Source organism: Amia ocellicauda, chromosome 17, assembly GCF_036373705.1.
Source record: "Amia ocellicauda isolate fAmiCal2 chromosome 17, fAmiCal2.hap1, whole genome shotgun sequence".
In the NCBI taxonomy this organism is placed as follows: Eukaryota; Metazoa; Chordata; class Actinopteri; order Amiiformes; family Amiidae; genus Amia; species Amia ocellicauda.
In genome coordinates, this window is record NC_089866.1 from 4471545 (window position 1) to 4498718 (window position 27174).

The 27174-nt window shown below is 45.0% G+C and overlaps 2 protein-coding genes and 1 non-coding gene across 3 annotated transcripts; 1 reads left to right on the forward strand and 2 right to left on the reverse strand.

Annotated features, from left to right (window-relative positions):
• Positions 1 to 1769: 1769 nt before the first annotated feature.
• Positions 1770 to 11334, reverse strand: LOC136712633 (uncharacterized). The gene is made up of 12 exons (XM_066689311.1): positions 11228 to 11334; positions 8677 to 9814; positions 8153 to 8378; positions 7935 to 8074; positions 6118 to 6689; positions 5549 to 5849; positions 5037 to 5217; positions 4642 to 4820; positions 3998 to 4108; positions 3668 to 3811; positions 3104 to 3197; positions 1770 to 2955 (listed from the first exon to the last, which is right to left on the reverse strand). The coding sequence occupies exons 2-12, from the start codon at positions 9500 to 9502 to the stop codon at positions 2889 to 2891; spliced, it is 2841 nt and encodes a 946-aa protein (XP_066545408.1). The 5' UTR covers positions 9503 to 9814; positions 11228 to 11334; the 3' UTR covers positions 1770 to 2888.
• Positions 11335 to 16746: 5412 nt separating this feature from the next.
• LOC136712836 (zinc finger protein ZFP2) lies at positions 16747 to 23691 on the reverse strand. Its single transcript, XM_066689630.1, has 3 exons — positions 23318 to 23691; positions 21402 to 21629; positions 16747 to 20580 (listed from the first exon to the last, which is right to left on the reverse strand). The coding sequence occupies exons 2-3, from the start codon at positions 21616 to 21618 to the stop codon at positions 19334 to 19336; spliced, it is 1464 nt and encodes a 487-aa protein (XP_066545727.1). The 5' UTR covers positions 21619 to 21629; positions 23318 to 23691; the 3' UTR covers positions 16747 to 19333.
• Positions 23692 to 23860: 169 nt separating this feature from the next.
• trnak-cuu (transfer RNA lysine (anticodon CUU)) lies at positions 23861 to 23933 on the forward strand. The gene has a single exon. It is a non-coding gene; the product is annotated as a tRNA-Lys (tRNA).
• The last annotated feature ends 3241 nt before the right edge of the window (positions 23934 to 27174 follow it).

Sequence of the window (27174 nt, forward strand, 5' to 3'; positions counted from 1 at the left end):
TGTTTTTGCGGGGCGGCCTTTGCGCGCTGCTGCTGTTCCCTGGCTGTCTGATCTGAGAACGGTGCTGTTTCGGGCCCGATACAGGATGCTGACAAACCACACAGCCTCCCTGCGCTCTACACACTACACTGCAGAGCCGCACCGCAATGGCTACAGCCCTGAACAGCACGCAGCTTCCTTCCTGCGCTGAAGTTAACTCTGGAGCCTCCCAGAAAATAATAATAACAATCATAATCATAAATATAATAATTTGCATTTATACATCACTCTCATTTTAAGGATCCCATAGAGCTTGGAAAGGGAGGACGCTGTTAGATTAGCAGGGCACGGTGGCCTAGTAATGAATGATGGATATAATTGATTGATATAATATAATTGAAAATGGCCGTCTGCCCCAATTCTAACAGTGCTGAAGCTCAAACTCTCTGCTGACCTTGTTCTCTCAAGATCTGGGCATCCTAAGAGGAGCCGGGGTAACAGGTAACATCCTGAAGTCCTTAAGAGTTGGTGGCCTTCTGAATGTCACCTGCAGGTTGGCTTGGCACAGGACGACACGTGAGAGAGGCATGCTGCAATCTGGAGGAACTAGAGACTAGAACAACACTGAATGGAGGCATTTAGGAATTTATTGTACTGTCTTACAACGGGGATCCTCTACAGACAGAACCAAGAACCAGAAACGATGATCATATTAGTATCACATAGTGTAAGATATCTGTAAAATGTGCATTACACCTGTATCATCAGTTTTTTTAGTACCCTATGATTTCTGTGCTTAATAACTCTGTAATAACTATGTATTATGAAACATGAATACAAAATGATGGACTTGTCCTTGGAATGGCTTTTGATTTAATCAAAATGGAGATTTGCGTGTGTGTGTGAGTAAGAGAGAAAGTGAGAGGAAAGAGAGATGACAGGAGAAATTATTGACTATTACAGAGCAGAACAAAACACACAAAAAACAACCCAAGAACAAGTATCTTGCACACTGATAAACAGGGCTGACTGTCTGGCAGCTCACCTCGGCTACTGGATTTCACTGATGACTTGATTAATCAAGATGTGCAGGAAACCTTCAGCACATCGCGGTTCCAATTAAATTATGGCATTGTAAGGGCCACCCAAACCGCTCTCCCAGCTGGAAAAAAAATAATAATAAAAATCAACATTTCATTTCTGATCCCTATTTCAGCAAGCGCGACGGGTAGGTTTCAAGAGCTGCATCAGTCGTGAGCCAAGCGCATACATAATAAATATGGCATAATGGCTAATGAGTGCTTGTGCCCCAGGGACAACCCTAGGCAGGATATACACCCCATTGGTGAAAGGAAATCGTACAGTAAAAGCAGAACTTCACTTTCGGCCTGTTTTGACACCAGTTACACTTTATTTTTTCTTCTTTCTGCATTTCCACCACAGCAGACTGAGAGGGGATGTCTGTCTGGGTCAAGCAAGCACTTTCGTGTTTCTTACCAAAGAACAACTGGTTACATGAGATCACATTAATTCACATGAGAAGTGGAGTGGGGGGAGCAAAGGATGGGATATTAAAAAGTTTAAAGGGGAGTGGGACACCCTTACAGTGGATGTAAAAGGTTTCTGGTCATTCTGGTAAAGCATTTGATAGATTTTAATCCTACGAGGAGCTAAAAACTAAACATCTTGTAATTTTTCTCTTTGGTGATCGAGTGGTCAACACAATGGACAATGGGCTTCTGTCAACAGAAATTATGTGCACAGCACAGAACAAAAAAACTAAAAAAACATTTTATATATAAAACATTTATTTGCCATTTTTAGTGTAAAAAAATAACAATTGAAGAGTATCCTTTAACAAAGGTGCACAGAATATAAGCACAGACCTGTTTCAGACGTACGTAATCTTGGCCAAGTCAATGTGAATGGTGGCTCTTTGGCTCAGTTGTTCCTGCAGTTCCTACACACACCTTCTTAGCCAATGAATCACGTGAAATTTAAGTCCCACCAAACTCAGAGGGGAGTTATTTAAACAATACAAACTACACACCTGTGTAAACATACTGAACCAAAGCTGGTGGAAGTATCTCAATGCATTTAATTAATTGAAAGTGCAAATCAACAATGTACATTTGGTTGTGTGAAAAGTGGAAGTCACTGGAATCGCCGTCTACACTTTTGACCTGTATGGTTAGTGTGAACACTTTGAGGATGATCTCTCTATTCACAATACGTGAACTTCCACTGGGATTTACATTCAAGGGTGCCCTGACAACACACGCAAAACATCCCACACGCAGTGCTATAGTAGAAGCTTACAATGCTTCCCAACACAGTCTAATCTGTGTTCATTTATTCAACACTACAGTCCTGTATATGTGACAAACGTATACATAATGCACATTAAATTACAAAATGCCTCAACTTCATTCAATTGTTAATTTCCCCCTTTCATAAAAAAACCAACTAAAACATCTCTTAAAACACGTGAACCCGGACTTCCAAAATGTAAAATTAGTTAAAAACACAGTCAGCCTGTGTTACAGCAAACTAGGACTTTTCAACCAGATTTGCTCATCTAGTTAGTTCTTTCCTTAGAACACATGCCGGCACCAACCACCACATAGAATTTCTTAAAAAAACAAAGACACATCACAACATCTCAAACGTAAACTGATACACAAAACTGTACAACACATCCACAACGACATAAGTAGTTGACACTAATACAACTCGAGGTGACAAACACAAACAGGTTTATATAAGGACACTCAGTGTGTTACTGTGCCCCCTAAACTGTGTCTTATCTGGGCAGGGGAACGCATTGTTGGGAGAGAACAGTGCTGAACACGGAGGGTCCGTCTCCCTCCTGGGGTGGCAGGGGAAGCGCGACAGGCCCAGGCATGGGGCTAAAGATCCTGCCCTGCTTCATCACCTTGCTCATTCAGCTCAATGGTTGAATAGTTCAATGGACGCCTGCAGATAACAAAGCAAACACTTGGGTGGGTGACAGTTTTTTCTGGTGAAAGCAAACAAGTAAGTAAGTAAATAAGTAAGTAGATAAGTTCAGGCTATATTCTGAGGACGCAGTTGTAAAATGGTTCTGCCGCCAGGATCGTCTCACCTTTTTCTGTACAAGTAAGTCGCCAGGGCCGCCCCCAGCCCCAGGGCAACGAGCGTGAAGATGATCAGTCCAATCTCCCAGCCTAGCCCCACCGCTGACAACAGAGCAAACAAACAGGGGGTCAGAGCGGGGATCGCCACAGGGGTGAGATTTCACTCCAGCAGGAGGACTGAAACCGCTGTCTTTCAATCCAGTGTGGAGATCTGAGCCAGTTGTTCATCTCCTGTGCGTCGACAACCTGTTACCGTTTTTATTTCTGTCTGACTACCTGACAAATGAAAAATTATATTAATCCATCCTTTACTCTTTACAGAAGCATCAATGTGCTGAGTCCAGTGCTGAGGAAAGATCATTCCTTATTGTAATGCCAGTTATGACAGAAAAAACACACATTGAAGGACAAATTCCTTAAGTTCATCCCTGTTCTTTAAACCTGTGAGCTTTCAGGGCCATCTAGTGGACATACACTATATATGTTACTCTATAAAAGTAGCTTTAGGAGCTTTGTGAAACCCTTGTGTGATTGACAGCTAGGCGCAGTTGGACAGTGAGCTCCACTCTTACTTCCTGCCTTGGTCTGCTCCGTAATGGACGGGGAGCAATGGTGCGCTCCACTGCTCTGCAAGATGAGGTCCATCTGCTGTGCGGACAGGGCCAGCAGGGTCCCCCCCACTTGCAGCCATTCCCCATCACAGGAGAACTTGGCATCTGTAAGGAGCATTTTCCCAAAGGGCAGAGGAAGAGAATATTATCATTATCCTCCCACTGATACCTCACTGAGAAATAAAAAATTAAAAGCACCAGAGACCAAAGGGGACCAGAGAGTTTAACTACTCCACCTTTGTTTTTGTTGTGGGGCGAGATGGAAAGTAAAAATGGATCTGTAAGCCTCACCCTGCAGGTGCAGTTCAGAAACGCCGCAGCGGCAGGACTGCTCCATGATCACGGCCACCTCACGCTGAACCGCCTCCCTGCTGCCTCTCTGCTGCTTCCAGCTCTCACAGTCTGAACACACAGACAGGGACATTTTAGTCATGATTAAACATTGCTATGGCCTCCTGTCTCCTCAAAGCAATACATTTTAATTCATGAGAGTATTTCTGTAGAGTCCTCATGGGTGTGCTTCATGTAAAACAGATTTGCTGGGAGGTGAAGTGACATGTATGTGGGGCATATGTCCCTATGCTGCCACCTGGGGGTCAGGGGTCCAGGGTGAGAGAGCGGAAATAAAGATGACTAAAAGAGCATAAGAATGAGCATGGTGTCAGCAGTGGATACATGGCTGAATGAACACATGCATGTCTGTAATGCATCACATAACATAAGAATACTGCACTTTTAAGGAACTATGACCATAATCCCAGACCAGTGTTTCTCAACCGGTGTGCCATTAGGTTTGATAACCTCTGGGCTCGCCCCCCCCAGCATCTGCATTGACACTGACAAGTCCGACACTAGGTTAGGTTAGGTTGCATAGTGAACAATATGGTTTAACGGCAGGCAATGTTGCACTAATACACAGGACAGGTAGGTATTACCTGAAACGGGTTTCCCTGTGCCAGTCAGGGGTCTCAAACACATGTCTGCCTCACTGGAGAAGTTGGAGGAGGGACAGAGGTTGAGGTGACCGGGGGTCTGTTCTGAGGTGGTCCACATGGGAGGACATTGTGTGTCATTGCAGGGACAGCAACTCAGAGACACTGGTCCCTCAACAGACCTGAATCTCAGTAAGAGAGAGAGAGAGAGAAAGAGAAAGAGAAAGATGGGGGGAGGGGGGGAGGGGGGAGAGAGAGAGAGATTAATGAGAATTTATGGTCAGGGTTTCTTAGCTGTGACTCCTCACTGATCCTGTTTTAAATCAGATCAAATGTACAGAGTTTGAGACTATGGATCTAATCCAAAAAGGTCCCGGCCATCTCAGCCCAATTCTCACCTGGGCTCTGGGGTAACATGCTGCCCCCTGCTGAGAGCGAGGGTTCTCAGAAGCTCCTGGTCCTCACTGAACACCAAGGCATCTACCAGGATGTGGTTGGTCACTGCCACTCCGTAAGCACCCTGGTAAAGTGCCACAGCACCCCAGTGTGGCACCCCAGAGCTGACAGGCAGGACCTGGTCTGGAGACGACAGGTATAGACGTTACTTCACAGATAAACTCTCAATCCATCTGCACCGGAAACACTCTCTGCTATAAAGCATGCATAGTCATAATAGATCATTTGTAAACTGTAAATTGCTGTTAAGTTGAAGTGTTAGCGACTGGGAGCCATAGCGGGTTTTGGTCCTTTATAATAATAATAAAAGCAACTTTAATAATATCTTGCATGTCTCAATTAGAAAAGACGTTGACGCACACTTGCCTTGGGTTAAAATATTAAACTCCACCTACCCTGCTAGGTATTCAGTGTTTGTGTGCATGTGTGTGCGTGTGCTTGTATGTGCACTCACTGGCACCACTGACATTCCCGATGAGATACACCCCTTCCTTGCTGGCCGTCCCCGTCAGACGGAGGGTGAGGATTGGGCCGCTGTGGCCGGGCTTCAGCAGCACCAGGAGCAGCCCCCGCAGGCTAGCCAGGGGTGGCGACGCCAGCTCGATAAAGGACTCCTGCTGGCTGCGATTAGTCCAGCTGGCACTGGCCACCTCGCTGAGGTAGATGTGCTGAGGAGCTGGTGCCGAGGTGGGCTGGGGGGCTGAGGTGGAGGCAAGGGAACAGGCATTCTTCTTCAAAGGGGTTGGAACGGTAACCTGGAGGAAGAGCATGGTCTCAAAATGAAGAACAGAACTCATGAAACAATGATACTCTGTCAGCTTGTGAAAGGGTGAGTACAGCTTTCTAAACCGAAATATTCCAAACTGCCGGAGGTGTCACCAGCAAACAACGCAAAAATCCTCACTTAACAAGTATTAGATTTGTTTGAATAGGGTTAACTGTAATGGAGTTTATTCCAGGTGTGGTCTTTCGGGGGCAGCATGGGCAGTGGGTGACCGAGTGGGCAGATGCAGCGAACCTCACCCTGAAGGCAGAGAGGTCAAGGGGCTTCAGGCTGCCACAGCGGCTCAGAGACTCATCCCCGGAGCTGAAACTGGAGTCCTCGAAGAGGGGGATCTGCCAGGGAGTCAGCGCGTCACTGAGGCCCCGGGTCTGCTTGTCTGAGCCGCGCTGGCGGTACACAATGGCGTCCAGGAGGCCGTCGGTGGGGATGGCCCCTTTCTCCGCAGGCATGGGTGGGCCCTGGAGGCTGCGGTACAGGGCCACAGCATCAGGACCGTTCTGCACCATGTTGGAGGGCAGGGGAAAGGAAGGCTGGGGCGTCATCCTGTGACTGCCCAGGATGAAGTAGCCCTGAGCGTCGGTGAAGTAGCCATAGAGGCTGAACTGGCGGTAGTGCTGGTTGTTGTGGCCGCTGAAGAGGAGCAGCCAGATGCCGTCCAAGCTGACCCGCCGGCCGGCAGGGTGCCAGATCTCGATGAACTCTGCGTCCTCCGCCGCACCCGGCGTGTCCGCGTTCACTTCGTTAAGCAGGAAGTCCAGCGACAGGGACGGGTCCGTAGGGGAGGGGTTCGGCGGAAGCTGGGTTGGACTCACTGCGACGATAGGAAACCAGAGCCTAGATTACTGTCAGTACGAATTAAATTACATGAGTCACATGAGTTTCTAACATAACGTGCTCCAAACTGGACATTATTCTGTATTAGACACTAATTGCCCACCTAGTTATGTTGGTTTATACAGCTGTAAGAATGCAATTCAAAAGCTGAGAGTCAGTGTAAGCTTTTTGTGAGAGCACAGAAAACTGAAACAAATCCAATTATAAAAGTAGTTCAATAAGGAGCTGAACTGAAAAAACTAAAACAAAGGTATTCATCCCTGTAGGAAGTGTACTGAGGAGCTCTGGTTTCGAGAGAGAGAGAGAGAGATTAATGAGAATTCATGGAGAGGGTTTCTTAGATGGGACTCCTCACTGATCCTGGTTTTAAATCAGAGTTTGAGACTTTGGAGCAAATCCAAAAAGGCCTCGTCCACCTCAGCCCAGAACACGGGAGGCGAAGGAGGGTTACATGGATGACAGTCTTAGCTGTAGCTCAGTAGATTGTTTCTACACTTGCAGTTCGGAGAGATCGATCAATACTGGGCTGCACTGAGTCATGCCAGCCAACCTGCACTTCTCGTCTGAGAAGAGAACATGATATAAATAACCTCAGATGTCATTTCTATAAGAATAATTAACTTCATGCAACAAGCTGTGGAGGTAACAATTTATGATGTATGCAGGATCTGCCAGTTATGGCTCCAGGCATAAACCCCCCAGCATGCACTGCTCTGGCCTCTCCCTGGGTTCCCCACACTCTCTCCTGTTGGCAGAATGGCTCCACCCTGTCTTTTGCCCAGATCGGTTTCCAGAGATGTGTCTTTTCCACACACGCTCAACAAGTTGCGCAAGCTTAATCACGTACATTAAAACATGCCTGTGCGTATCCTTACAACAGAAGACACTATGCGAAAGTATCACATTCCACAGTAGAAACGAATCACATTTTGCGTGTGAATCTTCAATGTTAAATATTTAGAAATGTAATGAAGAAGATCAAGTAAAGTGTGCAGTGTAAATATTTGTAGTCAATCAAAGTAATGATAACTATTTTTGGACCTCCTACTATATTTAAATCAGTCTTGTAACATTTCAACATTTATAAATCAGTTTCCACTTTCTCCTTATTCTTACCTTCTTAATTTGGAAATTCAAGAAATGGAGGAATTTAATCACAAGGGACATTTGATTGAGTTAATATTGAATTCTTGACACCAGGCAGGCTCGATTCTTGGCTCACCTGGGATGGAAGGGCAAGGCAGCAACCCCGTGCATTGGTTTGCCTGGCCTGGAGTTTGGGGGCTCTCAGTGAAGGCCCCGGGGTCCCCGCTCCAACCAGAAACACCACAGCGGCTCAGAGACACATCCATTTGCAGAGACCTGCGGAAGAAAGTCCAATGAGAGCAGGGGCCCCTGGGTCAACTCACAGAGCTGATGGAGGCACGGTCACTGGCCTACCTGTTAGTCAGGTGGAAACCCTGCCGGCCAGGGGTCAGCGCGTCAGTCAGGTTGCCACTCAACTCTCCTGCTCCCCAGAAAACGAAGGCATCAAGTGGCTCCTCCAGGCTTACCGGTCCCCCGGCTGGAAAATCCACAGCTCTCCCGCTGTACAGTGCCACTGCCCCCGAGAGCGCCCCCTGCTGTAGCAGCACAGACTCGCCTTCAGGGGGCAAGACCACAGCATCTGTAAAGAACCCCGAAAGTGCCATTGTAAGACTGCGGTGCTTGAACTAATTCTCTGGCTGTCCTGGATAAGAAATTACCTATAAAGGATCTTGTGAAGATCCCTGTTTTGCAGATGGCAAAGGCTACCTTCTGTAATTAAAAATGTATAGTACATTCTGTAGGTCTGTGTATACTGGGAATTTGACCATGAATCATCTAGGAGAATGCGTTAAGAATTACAATAGTCTTATTATGATATACAGAACACCCTGTTGATACAGATCACTACCGATGTGCCTTCTTTTCCCCAGGCCTACCTTTTACACTGCTTCCCGCCGAGACAATAAGGAGCAGCCCTGTCCCATTGGCCTGGACGTCCATGCTGAACTCCACTGTAGCTGTGGTCCCGTTCAGGAACACCAGAGCCAGCGGGGTAGAAGGCTGGGGAATGCTGAGCTCCACGAAGACCTCTCCTCCAAGACTGAGCTCACTGATCTCCGCTGTCTGAGCCGCCTGCCTCATGCACGGGTTCCTCCTGCCCGGGGAGGGGACGGCTACCTGGAAAGTCCAACTCTGCCCAGAGAGCCAGCAGCGCTCTATGGACTCGTCACCTTCGAGGACGGACTCGTCTTCCAGGAAAACCGGGAACCCAGGCGTCAAGACCTCGGCCAAGCCCTCCCCGTCCGCGACGCGCCGGGATTTGTACACGATGGCGTCCACCAGGCCCTCGGCAGTCACGTCCATCCCCTCAGTGTACTGCCCGTCACCATGGTACAGCGCAATGGCGTCGGGTCCATTCTGCACGCTGTTGGGCGGCAGTATGATGGTGGGCTTGGGACTGATGGTGTGAGCACCAGCCAGGAAGAATCCCGTGTCGTCCGTGGTGTAGCTGCTCAGGTCCAAAACTTTGTAGGCGGTGTTCCCATTGCCATTGTAGAAGACCAGGGTGTAGCCGTCCAGACTCGCACTCTTGCCACTGCTGTGGAAGAGCTCCACAAACTCCATCAAGTCGTGTTGTGGGTTGTCCGGGTTTATCTCGCTGATCAGGAGACAGCTCTCAGCGATGGCGGCCGGCACCCGGACCAGAACCAGGAGCGTCACGCACAACCGCAGCACTTCAGATGTAGGGTGAAGCCCCCTCATGGTTCCGTTTTTTCTGCTCCTGGAGGTTGGGACTGGACTTCTCTGGAGGCTGAAACTAATAGTCTGTGGGTCCTGTGGGCTCAGAAGTGGCAATCAGATGGTTGGGTTGAAACGGGCCAACCACAGGACTTTAACCAACTAAAGATGGGCAGCTGCTCCCAATATAATGGTCCTAAACCCAAAGTTGATTTTCTAACATCTTCTTGAGAGATACAAATGAAACTGATCGGTGTGGGTGGTAACAATCCAGATCAAGTGACCCAGAACTTCGAGTTGTTTGGAAGTTCTAAATCCTTTCAATATTTGAGTGAGCTGTAAAACAAGTGGGGATTCACATAAGAAGGTAGTAGTATTTATTGTTCACACCAGAAGCCCATAGAAGCCCTCAATAACTGTACATAACATAATCCCAGCAATCACATTCATCTTGTGTGCACATATCCGGTCTCTGTGGATACCTCTGCATTACACTGTAGTAATCAGTTACCACACTTGCCACAAAACCACACTATTGACCCATCCCAGCTCTGACTTCTAACCATCCTGAGAACCTGCCCTCCAGCTGCCTGTCTGAACTGTTTCACATCTAAAGCCCACTTCCCACTCTCTCCTCCACAACAACCTGAGCAAATAGGAATGAATAAGATTAGAAGATAAGGACAAGTACAAGTAGCTGTCACAAAAGAAAATTGGCAATTATCAAGACAAGAACTTCGGTAAACAGCTTTGATTTCATTAGATATTGGGGGGGATGACTTTTGGAGGTGTGTCCAGAGCAGCACAGACTAGGGGAGTGGGGTTGAAGGGAAAGGAAGTGAGTCACAGATTTCACAAGAGCCAGGACTCCATCTCAAGGATAATCTGCACAAACTCAGTAGGCTATCTGTTCTGCAGCAAGAAAACACAAACCTATATAGTATATACATAGCCTGTATACAATGTAGTATTCCACTGGGAAAGGTGCCTACATGGGTTACATACAAATTATGTTATTATAGGTTAAATCGGTTATTAAAGACTGCATGGCACATATATACAGCTCCAGAAATACTCTCCTATGCCGACTAGAGTCATTATGCTCGTGTTAGAAAGCAACAACCCTAGACAGACAAAGACCTTCCTAGAACCAGTCTCTATCTCTTCAACTTTACAGGACACGTGCACTCTTATACCCCTCCATGCAGCTTTACATTCACAAGCGGCTACATTGCAATTGTTTTCTGTTGTTGTTAAACTACCAACTCCACTTTAATATAACATACAGTGTACCATTACTGGAAAATCAGAAGATATATATAGCGGTGTGCTTGAATAAGCTCGTTGGGTTATAAATGCATTGATCGTGGACTCGTGTGCCGAACGAATGCATTCAGACGTTATTTCGTATGAGCAATGGAGGAAAAATGAAGTTTTTAAGTCATACAAACAACAGCGACAATGGCTTCTGATAAAGCTGTTTAATACAACGTGCACACATGTATGTTCACCCGAACTACTTTTGCAGGACAAAAACGTTGTCCTGTGTTGAAGTGAAGACATGTAGAAAGGCGACTTTGATCAAAGCAGCAATAAACGACAGCCAGCCAGCCAGCCAGCTCAGGTAGAATTACAATAGCCACAGCATTACAATAGTTTCATGTTTGGTTACAACGTTATGGTTTTATTACTATGACGCTACACTTGCGCTGTTACACTTCTGCCGACATTAAAAAACAGGTAACTTACAGGATTGTCTTATGTGGACTTCCCGGAAACTCGTCTCTCCAATAGAATACTCCTCCCCGGCGCTGCGGGCTTTGGTTACTGACCCTCTCCCTCTCTCTCCCTCTCCCTCTCCCTCTCCCTCTCTCTCTCTCCCTCTCCCTCCCTCTCTCTCTCAAAGAGGCAACACGTTTCCTGCCAGCATGCCTGGAAAAACGCAATGACGTGCTGGAATGGTTTGGACGTTTTGGGAGATAGAAGAGAACCAAAGGTTGACGCCAATCACACACCATGGGCTCCTTCCAGAGACCCGTCCTGGCCCGACGGCGGTGTCCCGGGCGAGATGCTGGGAAAGCGCACACACTGCGCTGACACACAACGTTGTAGAGACAAAACCCACTAAGTTGTAGCAACGTTATATTGGTAGCTGTGAATCTGATGGGTTTATATTGTTAATTAGGAATGTGGTTTCGGTTCTCCTTCTGTAGTGAAGTAATTGGGTACAGCGAAAACATTGCACAAGCACTTTTATGAATAAATGGAAAATATTACCAAGGATACAAATTAAGGATTATGTGTACACACACTACTGTCATTTTTGTGCAACTCGACCTTTGGGTTTGTCTGCCCTATTGTTAGCTCGGATTAGTCAACGCCATTCCAAAATATTATAAAAATAATCAAGAGGCAATAAACCCAGAGATGAAAAACTGAGGCACCCAGACTAGGTATACATTCCCTCTCTTTTTTTATTCCCCGGATCATAGCAATAGTAACTCCTTGCTTGTTTTGCCATGGGCTGTGCCATGGGCTGTGCCATGGGCTGTGCCATGGGCTGTGCCATGGGCTGTGCCATGGGCTGTGCCATGGGCTGTGCCATGGGCTGTTGTGTTTATCAAGCGGATTATTATATTCACGCAGCATGGAGAGAGAAACACTTGAACAGTATGCACACAGCAGACAATGTAGATATCAAAAGTAAAATAGCTCTCCTGGCAAAGACTGTTTCTGTGGTTAGGGTATGGAACAAAGACATAGCAGAACAACATGTCACAGACACAATGTCACATTTAGTGTTAGCAGTAAGAACATAAACCCTTCAAAATGGACTTCTACAGAACTCTCATAAAAGCTACAGGTGTTAAATGGACTGTTTTATTGCAACGCTATAATAATATAATACTAATATAACCATAATGACCACATCAATGAAGCCTTGCCACCCACTGTTCTCTTTAATGTGCATTACAATCCAATAAAAACTCTCTTTAAACAGCCTGGAAGTGCTGACCTTGAGATTACTCTGGAATGAGTCACAACTGAGGACATCTCAAAGCAGCACCTTGGCTGGATCAACACAGACTCCCAGTGTTTGTCTTTCCAGTGGGGTTGTCCCTCCTCTGCCCGTTGTGTTGCCGCTGTCCTACCTTCACTGCACACGCGGTTTGTGCTGCTCTCCATTGCCTGTGCTTCCACAATGCATTCACTGCTGTGCTACACAAAGCACCGCGCTTCTTGCTCTGTAATTTATGGTGTGTTCAATAATAAAGCAATGCAATTATTACTGTGAGCCTTGGGAGTCAGTTCTAATAAAGGCACTTAAGAACAAATAAATAAACATGAAAAGTTGAATGCCCTTGTGTTAGTTTGAGAAGAGCTAGGGGTGTAAAGTAATGAAGTACAAATACTTCGTTCCTGTACTTAAGTACAACCCCAATTCCGAAAAAGTTGGGACAGTATGGAAAATGCTAATAAAAACAGTGATTTGTGATTTGTAAATGTACTTTGACTTGTATTTAAACAAAAAAACATATAAAGACAAGGTATTTGATGTTTCAAGGTAAACATTTATTTTTAAATTGATGCAAGCAACACGTTCCCAAAAAGTTGGGACAATTTAGGACTAATAGAGAGGGAACAAGTTGAAATAAGAAGGTGATGTGAAACAGGCGAGGCAATCGTGTAATCATAGTATATAAGGAGCCTCCAAAAAAGGCCTAGTCCTTCAAGAGCAAGGATGAGTCGAGGCTCGCCAATCTGCCAACAGATGTGTCAGCAAATAATCCAACACTTTGTGAACAACATTATTTTCAAAATTCACAAAGTAAAACATCAAATAATGTGTTAATGTGTGTTCAGTATCAAACAGGGTGAACTGAATTTTCAAATTACTTTTTTTTGCATTGTCCATACTGTCCCAACTTTTTGGGAATTGGAGTATTTGTACTTTATTATTTTCCCACAGCCGACTCCGTTACTGTTACTCACGTCGGTAGGTCATTAATTTGAATGTTAACCCGGCTCTGATCACTCTGCAATGCCACAGCACCATTCATACGTCACTCACACACAGTTTACCATTTGGCGAAGAAACGTATTTTGATTGGCCTTCACACAGTAGGAAGGCGGGTCAATATGACCAGGTAGGTTTGTTTCAAAGCAGTATGCCACAACGGGAAACGAGCTTCACCGCGCAGCTGCGTGAGAAATGAATAGCTAACATGAATAATAAAGGCTGTGCAAAATGAACAGTTTGCGTGCAAAACTGCGTCGCGCCGTGAGGTCGAGAGTCCCGGAGAGACAGGACACGCAGTGAGTACCGTGTAAAAGTATTGACTCGTAAATCTCGAAAAACTACTCCCTTCTAAATCTTTTGTAGTCATTTGTGTATTACTTTAGTATAAATGCATGTTAATTTGGATTCATGTTATTTTTGTCTGACTTTATTTTGAACGAAAAGACACAAATTCGCTCGTTTTCTCGTGGGAAATGGGTAAAATTCAAAATATCACTGGCCTGGTCACAAAAGCAAAGTTTGTGTTGAATAATAGCCATTTTCTATACTTTTGAAGCATAAGCAATGAGGAAATAACACGGACTACGCAGGAGCAAAAACAGGTATTGATCGGGCAGCGCATGCGCACTGCGTCCGACGGGGCCGCTTGCTTTCGCGATTGGAAACGCATTGTGTTGGAGGGGGGGGGGTCGTTGTGGTCATTAGCAGCTGCTTTGTGTCGCAGTAGACCGGTGGGTATTGTGCATGTAGCTGTGATGTCATAACGTGTTTTCCGAGCGGTTATGAATGGTCCCGGTTGTAAAGCGGTGCAGAGACCTGTATCCCTGGGCAGCTCCAGCTCTGCAGTCTCACGCATTGCCCTTCAAATCTTAAGCATTTGCCCCAGACATGTTTGTGCCCCCCCCCCCACCGGCTCCTGCTTTTGCCGGCGTCTGTCACCGCATTTGTTTATGTGACGCATCTCATGCATTGTCGTTTTGAAAAGTTGAGAGCTCTGCAAAGACATTGTGTGTCATTGTAATGTCGAGTTTTGTATCTCCTGTGTTATCATGGACCGAGAATAGTTGTGCCCCCGTTTAAGGACAATTAGCATCGCTCAGATTGAAACGGGCAGTTTTCTAGATTGGAAATAATCTGACCAATCAGAAGGGACGTCAACCCACGTGGACACACGCACAGTGCACGCATGCGCCCCAGAACAAACCGCGTGGACTACGAGAATTAATTAATGAGCTCCAGCAATATCCATTACTGTACATTAAAGACACAATGCGTGGCTGAACATCACAGCAGCTCTACTTTAATGACAGCTGTCCATATAGTATTAATAAATAGTATGCATACTTAAATGTGATTTTTACTTTACATAATAACTTTATTATTCACTTTATGATATAAATAGTACAATTGTATATGAGAAAAGATCCCGAAATCATGTCCATGGTGGTGTTTACACTTAATATACACTCACCTAAAGGATTATTAGGAACACCTGTTCAATTTCTCATTAATGCAATTATCTAACCAACCAATCACATGGCAGTTGCTTCAATGCATTTAGGGGTGTGGTCCTGGTCAAGACAATCTCCTGAACTCCAAACTGAATGTCTGAATGGGAAAGAAAGGTGATTTAAGCAATTTTGAGCGTGGCATGGTTGTTGGTGCCAGACGGGCCGGTCTGAGTATTTCACAATCTGCTCAGTAACTGGGATTTTCACGCACAACCATTTCTAGGGTTTACAAAGAATGGTGTGAAAAGGGAATAACATCCAGTATGCAGCAGTCCTGTGGGCGAAAATGCCTTGTTGATGCTAGAGGACAGAGGAGAATGGGCCGACTGATTCAAGCTGATAGAAGAGCAACTTTGACTGAAATAACCACTCGTTACAACCGAGGTATGCAGCAAAGCATTTGTGAAGCCACAACACGTACAACCTTGAGGCGGACGGGCTACAACAGCAGAAGACCCCACCGGGTACCACTCATCTCCACTACAAATAGGAAAAAGAGGCTACAATTTGCACAAGCTCACCAAAATTGGACAGTTGAAGACTGGAAAAATGTTGCCTGGTCTGATGAGTCTCGATTTCTGTTGAGACATTCAGATGGTAGAGTCAGAATTTGGCGTAAACAGAATGAGAACATGGATCCATCATGCCTTGTTACCACTGTGCAGGCTGGTGGTGGTGGTGTAATGGTGTGGGGGATGTTTTCTTGGCACACTTTAGGCCCCTTAGTGCTAATTGTCATCGTTTAAATGCCACGGCCTACCTGAGCATTGTTTCTGACCATGTCCATCCCTTTATGACCACCATGTACCCATCCTCTGATGGCTACTTCCAGTAGGATAATGCACCATGTCACAAAGGTCGAATAATTTCAAATTGGTTTCTTGAACATGACAATGAGTTCACTGTACTAAACTGGCCCCCACAGTCACCAGATCTCAACCCAATAGAGCATCTTTGGGATGTGGTGGAACGGGAGCTTCGTGCCCTGGATGTGCATCCCACAAATCTCCATCAACTGCAAGATGCTATCCTATCAATATGGGCCAACATTTCTAAAGAATGCTTTCAGCACCTTGTTGAATCAATGCCACGTAGAATTAAGGCAGTTCTGAAGGCGAAAGGGGGTCAAACACAGTATTTGTATGGTGTTCCTAATAATCCTTTAGGTGAGTGTAAAACAAAAGAACATAAAGTTTACCAACGAGAGGAGGCCATAAATATATATTTAGTAACATCCTGGGGAGTTTTGAGATTCAAACCCAGTCTCCTGCACCACAGTGCACTAGATTACATTAGAACATCACTACAGGGGTACATATTTTATATTGTGTTTTATTATACAGCTCTTTGGGATGTGTGTGTGTGTGTGTGTGTGTGAACAGTGAGATTGCTAGGAAAACTCAATATAGGCTATTATATAAATCCCCCAATGTTACCCTTTGTTAATATTGAATACAAATGAAAGTATTTTCCAGATATGTGACTTTTATTTTTGTTGGACGTGGTTTTCTTGAAGATAAAATTGAGGAGCCATAAATATGCTACTTGAGTACTCTTGAAAGTAGCTACATTTTAACTTTTGCTCAAGTACTGTTTGAATGGGAGACTTTTTACTTTTACTGGAGTAAGTTTTTGATAGAATATTTTTACTTTTACTCAAGTATGACTTCCAAATACTTTTTACACCTCTGGATAAGAGGACTGCATAACCCAGGAAGTGTGCAGCAGTCAAAACATTTAAAATTGCATTGCTGTTTATTGTATGAATACAGGAAGTAACAATAGTTAGCATTCGAAGGAAACTAGGCAAATACACAGAAACAGTTTTTCAAGGCTAAGTTCCCATGGTGCACCCTGATGAGAGCATGTGACGACACACTGGAATGATCCTCTCCTGACATTGCGATGGGTCCCAGGGGTCTCTCCAGGCCAGCTGTACATTTTCATAAAGATTTCGATTAAGCCACAGTAATGTTGTTGTTGGAGCAGAGACCTAAATTAGACACTGAAACATTAGCTCTGTGAGATGGCTGTCTAGCATTCTAGTATATACTTTGTTCATTAGGAGCAGTTAGCATTGATTGAGTTGGGGGGGGGGTGGAGGAGGCATTGATTTTTCCTTTGTATTGGTTGTCTTTTAATTTCCAATTCACAGCTCTAATTTGTACTTTACCTTTCCTTTCCTCTACAATGTTCCTGTAAGTCCCTACAAATTCCTGCAGCCATCCTTTTGTTCAGTGTACATCACAGTCGGGGTTACACTTCTCTGCCCTCCTGGAAAACAGTTAACATACTCTCTCAGCTGTGGATTCGTCCACGGCTCCCAACTCACCTGTGGCCCTCAGACAGGGAACCACAAGGTCCGGATGGCCGTGACACTGGGTTTGGTCACAGTACAAATGGAAAGACAAGCCACAGTACACTTTATGTAATTCATGAAACAATACTGATAATAAGAATTCATTTAATATATTAAAAACAATAAAATCTCCTTTTAATATATTTTAAAAAATAGTGTAGGACACAGATGACGATGTGTTAGTGTAGATGTCTAAGAGCAAGTGCCATATCCTGTGAATACCGATTTCTGGAAGTACAAATGATTTGTGAAAGCACTGTTGATTTCTCTGCGCAGACGATTAAGACGTTGGCGTTTTTATATTCCTCCCTGTTCTGCCTGTTCAAAACTGGCCGATCCATTTCATAAGCTGTGAGCCTAAAGGCAATACTGTACTGCTACCGACAGCAGTTACAGCAAGGAATGGGTTAATTCGATCTGCATTAGCTCGAAAAAGCTCAATATGCATAAACATTTTAATACCTTTATAATAGAAATTGATGGAAATCAACTTCAGGCATCGATTCACAAGCTTATCTGTCTGGTACAGTATGTCAGAGTGTCTGTGAACTTTGCTGGAGGTTATTCTCTCCGTGGATGCATTTCAAGTGCCACAGAAATCACATCGCACTTATTAAAACAGTTTAAACAGTGACTCGAGAGACTGACAATGAAAATAAGATAAATCTTTACCTCTTTGACTTCCCTAGGCAATGATCATAGTAAGGCTGCGACGTGGTTTGGGAAGGTCTCTGATCATTTTTCCGGGTGTTTTTGTAAATCTAGTTTTGAGAACAGGCTGTGTCTCATTTGAAGGTAAGAGGCTGCGTAATCTGGATACACAATCAGTGAGAAGAGGGGATCTTGTTTCATTCTTCTAGGCTGCTTATCAAGAAGAACACACGGTAGCTTGCTTTTGTATTTCTTTTCTTCTCTCTGATACTTGCTCTGCTTTATAGAGAGATTTCCACGAGGGGAAACTGAATCCTGGCGTTGTACATTGACAACACCAACCTCGAACCACTACTTGACTGGGGGAATGTGGAAAGACTAGACTTGTACATATGATGGCGATACAGGCACTCAAATCGGAGGATCACCCCCACTAACGACAGCTCCAAAACAGCACTGATTATCAGGGTCACCCAGTTTCATGTGGAAGTTCATAAATGACCATCTGATAATGACTTTAAATTACAAATTCAAACGCTCTCATTACATTTAATCCTGAAAAAACTCAAATGCTCATTAAGGACAGTTCAGCCCCTTCTCAAAAGAGAAGCTGAGGTGGTGGCAAAATTATGTTTATACATTTTTTTTTTTTATGGCAACAAAATTCAAAGGTTTGTATGAGGAGAGGGAGGAAGAGGGTACAGTATTTTCATACGAAGCTCCAAGGATAAAAGGACTCGAGCTGGGGCAGACTTAGGACATCAGGTATGAGGCACTTTTTTCTCCGCCTGAAAAGCAGCAGATATCAGGATTGGGCTACCTATAGTCCGAGCAGATCCGTCCAGACTCCTCCGGGACCCACAGCGTTGACGGCTCACGAGCCACCGGGGGCAAAGCCAATCTCCCACTCCTGGCTGCCCAGTTATCTGTGCTCACGGTTCCCCAAGTGTGTCTTTGTGCTGTCAAAGGCCGAAGTGAAGCAGTAGAAAAATTAGTGAATCTATCTGGTTAAAAATGTGACCTAATTTCCATTCTAGTTAATAATACTGTATTGAAAAGTGCTTTTTATTAACAATTTCATAAAATGTTTCGCATATTATACTCCTTTACTGCACTGTCCCCGACCCCACAACTTCCTTCCCAGTGGACTAGGAGAAAAGCTACACAATTAAAATGTTAGTGACGTGTGTTGGGTTATTTCTTCTCAAATACCAACAAGGGAGAAAAACAGAAACCACAAACAGGAAAAGCACAGCTACAGAGCGAGTTGGAGACAAACCACAGCTTCCTTCTCTCTCTCCCTCGCTCCCCACTCAAACCTGGCAGGCGTGTGTCCGGAGCTTGTAGGAGTAGGTGAAGCTGTTGCCACACTTGGTGCAGTGGTAGGGCTGCTCTCCGGTGTGTGTGCGCTGGTGCGTCTTGAGGGCGGCCAGCCAGCCAAAGCTCTTCCCGCACTCGCCGCAGTGGAAGGGGGTCTCGCCGGTGTGGATCCGCTGGTGGGCCTTCAGGTTGCCCTTGTTCTTGAAGCTCTTGCCGCAATCCTCGCACTGGAAGGGTGTCTCCCCAGTGTGGATGCGGAGGTGGGCCTTGAGGTTGCCCAGCTGGCTGAAGCTCTTCCCGCACTCGGTGCAGGGGTACGGCGTCTCCCCGGTGTGCGTGCGCCGGTGCCTCTTGAGGTTCTCCAGCTGGCTGAAGCTCTTCTCGCAAAAGTTGCAGTGGTAGGGGGTCTCGCCCGTGTGGCTGCGCTGGTGCAGCTTCAGGGAGCCCAGCTGGCTAAAGCTCTTGTCACAGTCGCCGCAGTGGTACGGCGTCTCGCCCGTGTGGATGCGCTGGTGCCGCTGCAGGTTCCCCGACTGGCGGAAGCTCTTGCCGCAGTCGGTGCAGATGTACAGTGTGCCGCCCGCGTGCGTCCGCTCGTGCTCGTGCAGGTTGCGGAGCTGCCGGAAGGCCTTGCCGCACTCGGGGCAGTGGTAGCCCCTCTGCTCGGCGTGGAGGTGCTGGTGCTTCTTCAGGGTCCTCAGCTGGCGGAAGCTCTTGCCGCAGCCCCCACAGTGGTACGGGTTCTCGGCCGCGTGGCTCTTGCGGTGGAGTTTCAGGGAGCTGGACTGGCTGTAGCTCTTCCCACAGTCTGCGCAGGTGTGCAGCGTGGCCCCCAAGTGCGTCCGGTGGTGGACCTTCAGAGCCCCCTTATGTGTGAAGGTCTCCCGGCACACGACGCAGTGGTACAGCGCCTGGGCCGTCTCCGTCAGCTCCCCGCACTCCCCGCTCGGCTCGGCCGGGCCGTCCGCACACAGGAACGTCCTCCGGCACTCGGGGCAGTGGTGATGCGCCTGCCTGCTCCGCCCATCCTGGGGCACACTATCTTGTAGCGAAGGGGGCCGGACAGTGGAGCTCAGAATGGGCAGGCCGAGTTCTCCACGGCTCTGCGGTGACGGGTCCGCCCCCCGGCCTTCTGTCGTTGAGTCACCCCAGTGTTTCTTCAGCAGGTGTTTGTGCAGAGCCTGCTGCCCCACGCATGCCAGGCCGCACTGGGGGAAGAGGAACTGCTCTGATTCGGATTCTAGACAGAGTGAGAGAGCGAGAGAGTGGGAGAGATGTCACCGCCAGGCTTGTGTAATTGGCACAGTGCTGTCAGGATATTTCACAAGTGCTTTTTTTCCAAAGGAGATGAGTATTCCAAATGCAGCACGAAAGGAAAAACCCGAGAGATTTCATCACAAGGAGGAAGTACATAATCACACAAATTCCTGCCGGTATGTGATGCAACGACAGAAAAGTGTAGTTTCATCAGACTGGATGAAAGGGTATTATAATAATACACAATATACATAATAATAAGGAACGGATTCAGTGTTTCAGAGGACAAACAAAGATCTTCCTACATAAACACTTTGTGGAGGTTGGGGTGAAAAAGCATTTTGGGCCACGCTAGGTTAACCACCCACTAAATACAGAAAGAAAAAGGACAAATTATTTGTGATGAACAATTGTGTCTATAGGGGCTCTTCAATAAGGCTGGGGGTGTTGATTTCTCACTAGGATAAGAAAACTGGTGGAACCACAACAAGGTGGTGAGTGTTTACTGAATGTGACTAAAAGCATCTCAGTCTTTTCTAGAAGAAATGGGATCAAGAGAAAGAACAGGAGAGGATTCCATGAGCCGATAATTAGCAGATGTGTTTGTATTAACAAACAGAGAAACATACGACATGTATTATTGTTATCCTTAAGTATTTACCCACAATGCACTGCACTTTCCTTATGGCGCTTATGTCCTACACAGGCATAACCGGTCAACCTACAGGACTTTTGTGAGACACACTAACAGTGTATAATGTGTCATATAATAAAGACTCGTGCCTCTCTTGTTGGGGAACTTGCCTGCGTTGCTAGAATGAGGAGACAAGGGTCTTTCGTAAACGTGACACGTGTTTCCCAGGTCGTCCTTGATCACCACGCACTCCATCTGTGGAAGGTCACCGGGGGGGTGTCCGGCGCCGCCCCGGGGGTCTGCGATGCAAGACCCCTCCGAGCACTCCTCTTCCACCGCCTCTTCCTTGATCTGGATCATTTCCATCTCTGCGTCCATATCAGACATGAGCCCCAGTGCTGTTCAGGAAATTAAAAACATTTAATGAATGTTGCTTGTTACACTTTTCGACATCCAAGGTCTGACCGGGGCAAATAACATGGGTTCATGCAGGTCTAATAAGGGGTGGGTGAAGATTTTACTTTTGCTAACATATCAGATCATCTGTGATTATGGTTAGTAATAATCATCATCATCATCTTCATCATGATTATGATAATAATATAATCATGATATTGACATTCTTGTTCCTGTGGCTGAGGTTTTGCTGGATTGAAGGACAGTGAGAAACTCTTTCATCCATCAATATAACTTTTATTTTATCTAAGCATATGGCAGTTATAAACGTTACAGTTATAAAATAAGTTACAATGTGCGGGGTTTGTTTCATATATACCCTACTTGTAAGATGCATTTATTTCCATACTTTTTCCACCACAGGAGGCTTTAAGCTATTGTATTTTGTGTTGTACCATATTGTATATTGTTTAAGAGCTTTGGACAGATGATTTTGTATTGCGTTGCTCGGTGAATCATTGGTCCAGATGTGTTTAAAGTATTAGAGTGACTAGACAAGATAACAGATGGGTAAAAATGAACAAAATCCAATTTTACAACAGAGTGCAAGTGTTTTCAGGACATGTATGTTATACCCTACACTTGCTATACAAGCTGAATATGGATATACATAGTAGTAGTAGTAGTAGTATATTTCTCCCCTTATCCAGGGCGACTAACACTTGTTACAATGTATCACATGGGCTCTAATACTCCTCTAATCACTGTGCTAATCACTGGGACTGAGGCAACTACTACATTTATTTAAATACTTCTTTGTATGTGTGTCATGTCAACTTCTCTATGCAGGGCAGGAGGAGGAGGTGGCGACAGCAGAAACAAAGATGACATTGTGTGTCATTTCACAACATTGACCTTCTCTCCATAGCATGGGTTTTGGTGGTAATGTTGAGAACTTGTCTGATGTTCGGTGTATTCTGTGTATTAAATTAGATCGTACATTTAATTTGTATAAACTAGTCGGCCGCCCTGGATGAATGCGTCTGCTATATGATTATACTCCCTCTACATACATACACATACATTCATTCACATTTACAAACATTACTCAACAACAACAATCCTGCAAGAAACACCACTCTGCTCTCACATGCACACTAATACTAATGATACATATTCAGCAAGACAACAGTATTGTGCACCTCGCCACATGCACATGAATAATACATTAAATAACTTGCCTAAACAAACACTCCCCCTAACTGCACTATAGTGACTTAAATGAATCAGAAATAAACACCTAGGCTATACACTGCGTCATATAAAAGGCTCCTACTAAAAAAACATGATGGGGTAGTTGTATCCTCCTGGTTGTCTGTAAAACGAGTTGTAGTGTAAATAAACCAGCTTTACCCTAACCTGGACTCCCCCACTGCCAGCTCCTAAACCCCCTCTGTGGGCAGGAGCGACGCCATGGAGGAGCCGTGGGAATATTCAGGCTGGGGGCATCGGGCCTGGCATCTGCGGCTGCGGTGCCACTCCACCGGCCAAACACGACCCCGCGGGCAATGCAGCAAACCCGCACTGCCACCCGGGCACAGCAAACCCGTGCTGGGCAGCGCGGACCCCCGGAGCACTGCGCCGTTGCTGGGCTGCGCTTTTGTGCGCAGTGATGTCGGCGCAGTCTTACCGTGAGAGAGCCGTGCTGGCGCGGTTGTCCTCCCGGCTGATCGCTGGGCGGTGCGTCCCGGCCCCGCACCGGGATCCGGATGCCTGTCAGTCAGTGCCCCGCTCGGGTGTCCCCTCCGCGCCGCCTGCCCGCTGCCCCAGACCCCGCTGCTGTGTGTAATGGCTGCTTAACCCAATCGCAGGCTGCACGCTTTATAGCACTGCCATCTACCGCTGGAGCCCAATTCTTCACCTTGACAAAGCCAGTCTGACACGAGTGATGGCTGGGGGCTTGGTTTGTGCAGTTAGCATCTGTGTGGGGTAGAAGTTACGTTTGCATCCAAAGTGACTGATAGAAACCTTTATTAAGTATCATATTGTCTAGTCTAATATATATATTAGCATGTATTTTGACGCGTGGTTAACTGCAGACCTGCGTGGTGACGTCAATGCATTAATTGTGCACGTTTTCTATGTAGCAAATTGTATTTAAAAAATCAAATTGATATTTCAATGTAGCTAGAGATGGTATTAATTTCTAAAAGAGGCTGAGGCCCTTCACGGCGCCCGGCTAGCTCAGTCGGTAGAGCATGAGACTCTTAATCTCAGGGTCGTGGGTTCGAGCCCCACGTTGGGCGTAAGTTTTTACTTTTTTTTCCTCTTGTTTATTATCATTATTGTATTATTTCGTCATAGAAAAAGTAACAGTCACCCCCCCTAGAATCCGTTCTTATTTCAACACTTTTGTAGGGATGACCGAGCGACGCCATCACTTTCCAATTTCAGTCTTCGCTCGTCTACAAAGATGTGGTTTATCATTATAAAGACCATTATTGTTATTGTCATCATCGATAATCCGTTTATGACGGAAGAATTCACAAATAAAGTGATTATCGGATTGATTGAAAGACAACCAGCAGCACTACGGTGTCCACCAGAGATTGTGCTTCTGCGGTGAAATTCATCGGTGCATTGGAAAGCATTGCGGGTTTACATACATCAAACCCCATGACAGAAACAGTTTTTCATAATAATTAGATCTAAATGCTTATTCGCAAATTTCTGGAACACATCCCTGCGACACTTTCGGCTGATAATTCACGACCGACCCACTCACGCTCTTCCATCTTTCTATAACCACCCGCGAAGTCGCAGAGCCAATCGGCTGCCCGTATTCATCCTTTCCAAAGATGGACAGAGCCAATCGGCTGCCGTATTCCTCCTTTCCAAAGATGGACAGAGCCAATCGGCTGCCCGTATTCCTCCTTTCCAAAGATGGACAGAGCCAATCGGCTGCCCGTATTCCTCCTTTCTAAAGATGGACAGAGCCAATCGGCTGCCCGTATTCCTCCTTTCTAAAGATGGACAGAGCCAATCACAGGCTTGCTGTGCGCGGGGGCGTGTCTCGGCGCAGGACTTGTTTGACTGCGCAGGCGCGCGTCGCTTTTCAATGAAATGACCCTAATGGCCGCGTGTAACGTTACAGCAGAGTGTCGTGACGAGGGTCGTGATTATAGCTAGACTCACTAGCACTGCCAAGAAATACAATAAAATAATAATAATAATAGCACGATTCTTTAAATCCCAACCGATATTTAAAGTGGTGGGCTGCTCGCACTTAAGACAGGCAGGATTGTATATAGTGTATATATAGTCTTTTGTATATAGTGTATAGTTTTTGTACTGTATATATAATATTCTGTATATAGTGTGTATAGTTTTTCTAGTGTATTTATAGTCTTTTGTATATCGGTCTAGTCTAGTTTTTGTACTGTATGTGTGTGTGTGTATATATATATATATATATATATATATATATATATATAGTAGTTTGTGTATAGTGTGTATATAGTTTTTGTAGTGTATAGTTTTGTGTATATATGTATATATTGTATAGTGTGTATATAGTTTATCGTTGTAGGTTATTTATATAATAAACATGTTTCTACATTTATAAGGCCTTGAGATTTCAGTTCTTGTTCATACTCCACATTGCTTTTTTTAACCAATCTTTTTATTGTTGACAGAAACAGACAATACAAACTATACTTTTTTAAACTTCCCTCCCCAATGCCCTCCCATGTCCCCCCCACCATCCCAGCTGTAATCAGTATAATAAACCTAAAATAGCTGTGTAACTCTACATTAAAAACAGAAATTAATAAATAACGAAAGTTAAAAAATGAAATGAATAAATACTCCAAAAAGAAATATGTAAAAAAACCAATATATATATATATATATATATATATATATATATATTTTTTTTTTTTTTTTTCTATTTTATATATGTATTTATTTCTTTCTATACTTATGCATTTCGTATTTTATGTATTTAGGTTTTAATTTTGTCACACGTTATCCATAGGAGGCGGCACTCCAACCGGTACCTTCGGATCTGGGCCATCCTGCAAGACAAAATAAACAGAATTGACATTTTCTGCAATTTCCAGAAAATTCTCTGTATCAAATCACTATTAACACTTGGAATTCCGAGGGAGCCCCTCAATTTCTCTCTTTCCTTTCCTTTTTCCTGAATATACTGAATAATCATAAATCTCGAAAAACTTCTCACTTCTAAATCTTTTGTAGTCATTTCTGTATTACTTAAGTATAAATACATGTTAATTTGGATTCATATGTTTTTCAGACTTTATGTGAACGAAAAGACATCCTCATTGGAAATAGTTACATTTCAGAATATCAGCGCAGAATATTACCTGGGTAGTAATAACACTTACTACCCAGGAACAAAAACTGTGTTATCATTATTGATAAGTCATCTTTCAATCAGTTTATAATGGAAGAATTCACAAGTAAAGTGATTATTGGATTGCTTGAAAGAAAAAATAAACACTGTACTTTGTCCACTTGTTGTTTGACTAGTTTGACTTAGCATTGCTCATTTTGTTTTAAGTTTACCTTAATTGAAGTTAGCATTGTCTGTAGTCAAGTCAATTCAGTTCAGCTGCTGAGTTGGTGAAAGTTAACAGGTTTTAGAAGGGAGATTTTGTCTAGGACTAGCAGGAATTCTGTTGCAGGAGCCAGGTGTGGCTAGTTAGGTGTGAATTGGGGGCAGGTAGACAAAAGCTACTTAAAGCAGCTGTTGAGAAAGAGAGCTGTTTTTCTCGGTTGCAAAAAGTTAAGCAGTTGACTAGGGATCTGAAATCAAGAGACTTAATAATTAAAAAAAAACAAAAAAAAAAAAAACATTTAGAAGCATGTTGTCACTACATTGTCAGGTTTGCAGAATGATTGCCTTCCTGGACGAACTCATCCAAGAAGGTTTCATTTGTGAACGTTGTCAACAGGTTGAAATCCTAGAGATCAAGGTTCGTGATCTTGAGGCTCAGCTTGTTGATCTGCGCTGTATTAGTGATATAGTAGAATTGGTCAATCAGTCCATGAGAGAGATGGTGTGCAGCCAAAACGTAGGAGAGTTGAGACCTCAGAGCAGGACAGTGTAGAGAACTGCTGGGTTACAGTAGGTCGTAACCGCAGAAAAGGGTGCACACAACACCTAGAGACACCCCAGGAGCTTGAATTGCCCAACAGGTTCCAACTGCTGGACACCGAGTTGGACAGTGACAGTTCAGAGAGTGATGGGAGGACAGTTGAGCACCAGAGCACCATGGTGTCCACCATTCTACTGTCCACTACCCTCAGAAGAGGGAGGTAGTTATAGTAGGAGACTTGATTCTTAGAGGTGTAGATCACACAGTGTGTTCTAGTGATAAGGAGACCCGCATGGTATCTTGCCTGCCTGGTGCTCAGGTTGCAGATCTCCCTAAACTAGTAGACAGGCTACTAGCCAAAGCCAGGGGGGAACCACTGGTCATGGTCCACATTGGAACCAATGACATAGGAAAAGGTAGGGCA

What these genes read in the sequence shown, in the direction of transcription:
- LOC136712633 (XM_066689311.1), bottom strand. Translation starts at nt 9,502, where the DNA reads ATGAGGGGGCTTCACCCTACATCTGAAGTGCTGCGGTTGTGCGTGACG. An exon ending in GCCTTGCCCTTCCATCCCAG is followed by an intron (nt 6,690 to 7,934) that starts GTGAGCCAAGAA and finishes CTATCGTCGCAG; the next exon opens with TGAGTCCAACCCAGCTTCCG. An exon ending in CACAGGGAAACCCGTTTCAG is followed by an intron (nt 4,109 to 4,641) that starts GTAATACCTACC and finishes CTGTGTGTTCAG; the next exon opens with ACTGTGAGAGCTGGAAGCAG.
- LOC136712836 (XM_066689630.1), bottom strand. Translation starts at nt 21,618, where the DNA reads ATGTCTGATATGGACGCAGAGATGGAAATGATCCAGATCAAGGAAGAG. An exon ending in TCCTCATTCTAGCAACGCAG is followed by an intron (nt 20,581 to 21,401) that starts GCAAGTTCCCCA and finishes CACTCTGTCTAG; the next exon opens with AATCCGAATCAGAGCAGTTC.